General features: G+C 34.8%; 1 protein-coding gene across 2 annotated transcripts in view; it reads right to left on the bottom strand.

The window, feature by feature from the left end:
- SCAF11 (SR-related CTD associated factor 11) overlaps positions 1,633-7,094 on the bottom strand; it is a 93,482-nt gene continuing 88,020 nt past the window's right edge. The window contains exons 13-16 of one of the 2 annotated variants that reach the window (XM_018047897.1): positions 6,490-6,833; positions 5,186-5,356; positions 4,666-4,785; positions 1,633-4,397 (exon numbers count right to left, since the gene is read on the bottom strand). In XM_018047897.1, coding sequence (XP_017903386.1) covers positions 4,251-4,397; positions 4,666-4,785; positions 5,186-5,356; positions 6,490-6,833 — 782 coding nt within the window. In that variant the 3' untranslated portion in view covers positions 1,633-4,250. Of the gene's footprint in view, positions 4,398-4,665; positions 4,786-5,137; positions 5,357-6,489; positions 6,834-7,094 lie in introns of both variants that reach the window. The other variant, XM_018047896.1, reaches the window with a different exon arrangement.

The raw sequence follows: 7,094 nt of genomic DNA, 5'->3' as shown, positions 1-7,094 counted from the left end.
GTAGACCTTGGTAGTCCCCCTCCTCCCCTGGGCTGTCCTAGCTCAGTCACAACCTCCTCCCTCTCCTACATTTGTGACCACTTTCCTGATTTTAAAGGCAATCACTCTTTTAATCACACTTGCTCACACCACCTCCCCTTAAAATCAGCTGTCCTGTCTGTGCTCCCGCTGTACTTATTTCAGGCATTACTCCCACGTGTGATGTTGGTTTACATCTGTGAGTTCCACACTTGGTCAAGCACTGACTTTGGTGCCTATCAATTCTAGGTCTGAACCTGGCCCTTAAGTATCTGTGTAACTCAGTGACTCAGTTAATTCTTTATGCATCTCAATTTTCTCATTAGTAGAAAAATTAGAATTAGTTTTATAGACTCAATAACACAAATGTCTGAGAAGGTGACTGTCACAGCACACGCTCAATATGCTATTGTACTAATCCTCTAGAAAACTGTGGTATGATTAAACCTGGTAATATGTGAAGGATCCAGTAATTAGGAGGTGTGCAGTTTGAATGTTAACACCCTAAAAACAAGAGCAATCTTACATGCTATCACAGTATCAAAGTAGAAACCAAAAGTAAACGAGAAGCTCAGTGGAGGGACTATGACCTAGTACACTCGAGAGAGCAACATGGCATCACATATCCAAATTAAAAATGTGTATCTTGAGATTCAATGCAACCTTGTAACACAGATTCAGATAAGCCAGTGTTCATTAAAATACTTTTAAAACTTCAAAACATAATTTAAGATGTCCACCAACAGTGGAACACAACATAGCCCTAGAATATGGACATCAGAATATATCTTCAATTTATTAAGGGGCACAGAAATACATAACAGTTTACAGACTATTATTCATGTGCTAGGGGGAAAGACTTGTGAAACCTATTTTCCTAGGGCCTTAAAAAGTGTTCTTATAAATGTTTTGAAGAATTTGGGAAAAATAACTTTCTGATGATTCTTTCTGCAGAGAACAATCAACTTAGGAAAACAATGGATTTTAAACTAAATGTAACTTAAGAAATTATACTTTGTGTATATAATTACATCTTAACATTTTTTACAGGGAAATAACTCTTCTAGGAATCAATCCACAGAAAATAATCTGAAATGGGTATGATCTGTGTATAAGGAGGCTTACATCACTTATATCAGTACAACTTATATCTTACTAATTTCATTATTTAGTAAAAACAGCTTAGCACCCAATATTGGAGGACTAGTTCCAGTAATGGTGTATCTGTGTAAGTGATACTATATGGCTATTAAAAACCATGCTGCACAATTATTAAAATGGAAAATTCTCAATACATCAAGTGAAAAGGATGTTACAACCTAGTTATGTGCAATTTGATCAGTGTTAATAGTTGTTACCTTTTTCTTTTTCTTACTTTCCGCTCTTTAGTTTTTTTAATTTAATAAAAGCATTCCTAATTTCCTACAATGATTATGTAATACATGCTTATAGCTAACCTCAAGCTTTCTTTACAACCTGGACATTTATGTAACTATGATGCTAGTCCAGCTACTTTGGTACAAATTCAAGAAATACTGCAATCCGTCTGAAAAGTTAAAATGAGGTGAAAGCCATCAATTCCCAGGAATCTTAATAAAACATTAAAGACACTACTGTGTTTATCAAAAGAATTTATTAGAAAATATTACATACTACATATCTGTTTAAAGAGTATTGTTTCAGTAGACAGCACTCCATCCTCATACTACAATGTCTCATGGACCATGGAGCAACCAGTGTGCTTCTGAAGCCACATCTCTTGGATGGAACATTTACGCAGTACATACTGTGGCCATTTAAAGGAAGATAATGGAAAAACTGTCATTATCAGAGGGAAAACAATCCAAATTTTTGGAATGTTAAAATAACAAGTAACTAATTTTAGTCTCAATTCTAGGCATCACTATCGCCTAAAACATCAGTCAATGTGACTAGTAAGTTAGAGGGACCAAGGTTTCAAAGATCAAGTTAATACTGAATTTTCATATATAACGAGAAATCTGCAACCCCACAAAATGTTTTTAAGTTTGTACACATGCAACTTAATATAAATTGCCGATAAAAGAATGGGGAATGTTAAAAAGCAATGTATTCTTTTTAACATAAAGCATGCACTTCCTAATACATTCTTAAATATTTCAGAGTTGATTCTAGTCCAATAATATTCTTATTTCAAGTGCATTCTAACCAGTACCCCAACCAGAGTACATACCTGTTATTCAAAAAATGTGTATTGAGAATTCAATTAACTCATGGTACTGCTACCAAAGATAGGAGACTTTAACTCTTGACCACATCATTTATTTTTTTCAAAACTTTAAACACGTTTGCACAAGCTAAATGGTATAAAGCAAATTTTAAACTTGTCACCCAACTCCCAAATGTTACTGAAAGAAGACATAGGAAAAATATGTTGTGTGATTAATCAACTTAGGCAATTTACTACGAAATTTTCTAATTGTGAACTAGCTTTAATCCAAAATCGAAAGTTCACAAAACTGTTTTTTAGAAACAAAGTTCTAAAACTTTAGAGTCCAAAACCAAAACAAATGAGGAGGTGTGTGTTGGTAATTGAAACACTGTCTTAATATTTTATTAGAAGAAATATACTTTCAAAACTCTTGCCCCATCATAATCTTAACATAAACTTTAATTAAAAATATATATAAATCAGTAGAATACCATATTACAAATGCCCAGAAATGCACAATAAAGATCAGAAACTGCTTGGAAATATTTCTAACACTTTGGGGGATTATACTCATAATCAAGTAAAGATTATGAAGTAGCACAATCAGTACTGGGGCCAACATTTCAAAACTTGCCTATCAAAGCTAGCACCTGGAAAGTATTATACACATAAAACTGAGAAAGAGAAGATCTTTACTTCAGAAAAGCACAGTCCTGGAGTATTGCTTTCGCTATTTAGCTAGCATAAGGGTCAGCCTGTCTCACTGAGGCATACATCTATTTTACGCTATTAACATCTGATCCAAAGTGCTTTCCAGTTATTTGGTATCTATTGAAAATTGTTACTGGAATGAAACGGTTTATCATGGAGTTAATCCACTTTTTCTTCCAAGATGCCAAATAAAATAATAAGGCTAGAACATCTTAAACTTAAAAAATGAACATATTATAGTACTTTAAAAAAAAAAAACAAACCTCAATCTCTAGCCCTTGAAAGCCTTACCAACACTCCATTATTTAATTCCTCTCCTTTTTCCAAAACACAGGTTTTAATGTCTAGAATTTTGTAACATGGTTACCAAATTAACACGTTATTCACTGTAAAGCATTTGGAGATTTGCCCAAGTGTAAGAAGAATTTCATTAGTGACTAATAGATGAGCAACAATGTGAAAGCCCCTGAAGTGAATATCATGATTTTACCTTAGACCCAAGCAAGGGGGTCACGACTTAAAAGCAATTCTCCAGTTGGCACAAACAGTTTACCATTTCTGATGAGCAGAAGATATTATGGAAGAACGTAATTTTTACAAAGTCAACACTTTTTCCAAACAGGTTCTAAATTCAACAAGCTGAGACTGCCAAAGCTGTAAATCTAGCAAATCAAACTGCTTCATCTCAACTGGGGAAAAGAAGGCACAAAAGAAAAACAAGCAGCGTAACGTTTATTTGGTGACACAATAGGTGAACAGTGTTCTAAAGTTTTGAACACTGAATTTTACTTGTGATAGTATCTTCTACCTAAGCAATTTATTCAGATGTGTGCTTTAAAAATACATATTAAGAACCCTGCAATTGGTATGTTCTATTAGAAATATTCTTCATGGTAATACATTATCTTTCTATAATTAGAGAGAAAAATCATAAGACCATTTTTTAGTTTTAGCCCAACAGAATAAATGTATTATACATATCTCTTCCGAAACCAGCGCACTCTGAAGTTTCTAATTTATGCACTCCATTGTTCAAAAACCTGTACATCTTCCAGTATCCACAGTATAACACAGTCCTAGTAAAAATGCACATTCTTTTAAACCCTTTACTTTCCCTTGAATTTTATTTGGGGGAGGGATGGAGGAAAGATATAGATATTGCGGTGCAGAACTATATTTATTTAGAACAAAACATTATATCCTACATTAAAAAAGATAATTTTATCAAAACCAAATTTCAATCACAGTTATGTATGATTCTCAGTTAAAGGTACATGTTGAAATTGCACTTTGCAGATATCTCGTCAGTGTCCTTTCTAACGCTCCTACTTCAGCACATGTTTTTATCAGCAGACATAGGTTCTTCCAGAGTTTTCTTTTGGTTTCCCTTCCGTGAATATTTGTATTTGTCTACATAGGCTTTAACCAGATTTGCCACTTTAGTAGAATTTACTTCTCCACTCTTACTATGACACACCTGTAAAAAGGAAGAAGGAATTTTTTTCATATTTAAAGGGATTAAAGGGAAAGTTCTTTGAAAAACAAATACCCCAGAGCCATAATCAGACATTTTCACGTGTTTTGTATCGCCTAGAAGGTATATGTTTCATTTTCTCCAAAGAGAAAAAAGCTGATTAGCAGAAGCTACCTCTTACTATTTTAATTAGATTTAATTAAGCATTCCTTTATTAAAATAGGGATGTTGAAAACAATATGTACATAACTCCACTAAAACTGTAACTTACTTTATCTACTGCTTTCCGCACAATCTCTTTATACTCCTCCTTGGTGATGTCTTTATTTTGATAAAATGGCTTAATGGCCAGTTTTACCTCCTGTGCTGCTTTTTCTTGAATTTGCAGTTTCTGATGAGAGGAAAATGTGTAATTATTACTTGCCCAATCTCAAACTTTCAAAAAGATTATTTAAAAATATAAAATTGAAAACATTGCCCATTTACACTACAAGGAACTGTTCCAATATTAGCATCATAGATATAAAATATTTATTTACTAACACAAATCAAACATTTCTAAAAATAAACAAGAAATACAACCAGTAATTCAATGGGCACCAACACATGTACACAGAATTCTTTAAATTGGAATTTAAGACTATCAACAATAAATTCCCTTTACCACTTATACAACAGAAAACTGTTATTTTTATCATAATCATATGCAGAATTATGTAGGTTGCTCTCAACTTTGAACTTGCCTTGTCTGTCTTCGAGCTATCTGCGCTGGCTTCCACTGTAACACTTACTTTGCTTTCTGCCAATTTTACAGGAGCATTAGAAGCTTTGCTGTGACTTGATGATGCAGTATTACCAGAACTTGGTCCCTGAACTGTTCCCATATTTCCTGGGGCTGCTGTCGGAGCAGGCAAGACTGGTGTACTCATGTTATTACTTACATGAGAAGCACTAGGAATACCCTGTTTTAAAGAGGTATCATCAGTTAATGAATTATCTGTACTCAATAAAAGATGTTTAGTTACCTATTAGACATTAAGAAAAAAATCAAGGCAATTTAATACTTAAGTACTTTGGAGAAATGTCTATTTCAGGTAATTTTTATCTAAAGGACTGTGAAGAAAAATGAGCGACATTCTTAAATAGAATGTCATGATGACTTTTAATATATATATTATAATGTTCTGACAGTAACACTAAAACCAACAAGAAGGAGAAAAGCAGCATTAATGACAATATCTTTCCTGTAAGTATTTTTAAGGTAGATACCCCACTTTAAAGATAGAGGAAAATAAGACAGTGAAGTCAAATGGCTTGCGTGAGTTGATAGCAGAAAAAGACATAAGATCCCAAATTCCCACTTTCTGGCTCTTCCAACTGTATCCTGCTGCCAGGAATCTAGAATTTCTGAGATATAGACATGGAATAATAAAGCAACACAACCATTACAACTTGTTATTCAAATTTACTATATGCCCAAGAGGCACTTCTTTCTTTTTTAGCATGATAAATTCATGAAAATGAAACACATACGGTAATGCACAATGAACAACTTTATCTGGTGTCAGTCTGAACAAGACAGTACAAGCTTTATCACAGTATCCAATCACAACAAGTTCCCAGCCCCTAAAAGTCCAATAAAAAAGGGAAATTTTTTCAAGTATCCATCACATGATTCTAGTTTGCCTCATAATTTGGTTTTCTTAAACTTACCAAAAAATTTGTTTGGATATCAGCACCAGCATATATGTAGCTTAGATTTGATAACATATATTCATTTTCTTATTTGGGACTGGGAGGTTTGGGGAAGGACAGTGAAAGAGGGGTTATAAAGATTTACCATGAAGTGAAGTGAAGTGAAGTCACTCAGTCGTGTCCGACTCTTTGCAACCCCATGGACTGTAGCCCACCAGGCTCCTCCGTCCATGGGATTCTCCAGGCAAAAATACTGGAGTGAGTTGCCATTTCTAAGTCTAATCAAAAAAGCCACTGTATATGGATATTCAGCAAGAAGCCCTTTCTTGAACACCGATCCCTAACAGCCAAATGTTTACCATGGCGAATGTTGACTACACTTGAGTGGCTGAAAACATACCTGCAACTGCTTTCCGTCTGGCTGTGAAGCAATGTAGCTGACTTGCTGGGATGGTGGGGGAGGGGGCGGTGGTGGCGGTAGTCCCTGAGATACACCGCTAGGAGCCGCCACCTGCATGAGAGGTACTCCTGTGTGCAGATGCAAGGGCAGCTGAGGATGAATGTTGAACGGACTGCGCTGGATGTTCATCAAAGGAGCAGGAACACCCACTGGATATGGAAACATATTCACAGGCTGGTGTGCACTCATGTGCTGCTGCACTGCACTCACTTGTGGCTGCATCATAGTTATAGGTAGCTGAGAACCATCACCCTGTTGGTTTGCTTGGTCTTTCAGATTAGACTCTATCAAAAGAAAAAAGACTTATGAAAAAATTCATGTTACAAATTTCCTTAGAGAAACAAAGAGCCACTGGTTACTGTAAAACTAAATACCAATTAACCTAAACCTATCCAATTATTCAGTTTAATCCTGTCATTCCTAAATAATGTAGGATGATTTTCTAACTGAAATTAATATTCAACCCAAATTAGAATAACTTCACACAATAACATTGGACAACACTAGCAAAGAATCAGCAGCTCAAGAAGCTTACTAATAAAATA

This window comes from Capra hircus, chromosome 5 (genome assembly GCF_001704415.2).
Source record: "Capra hircus breed San Clemente chromosome 5, ASM170441v1, whole genome shotgun sequence".
Classification (NCBI taxonomy): Eukaryota; Metazoa; Chordata; class Mammalia; order Artiodactyla; family Bovidae; genus Capra; species Capra hircus.
This window is presented reverse-complemented; position numbering and strand designations above follow the sequence as displayed.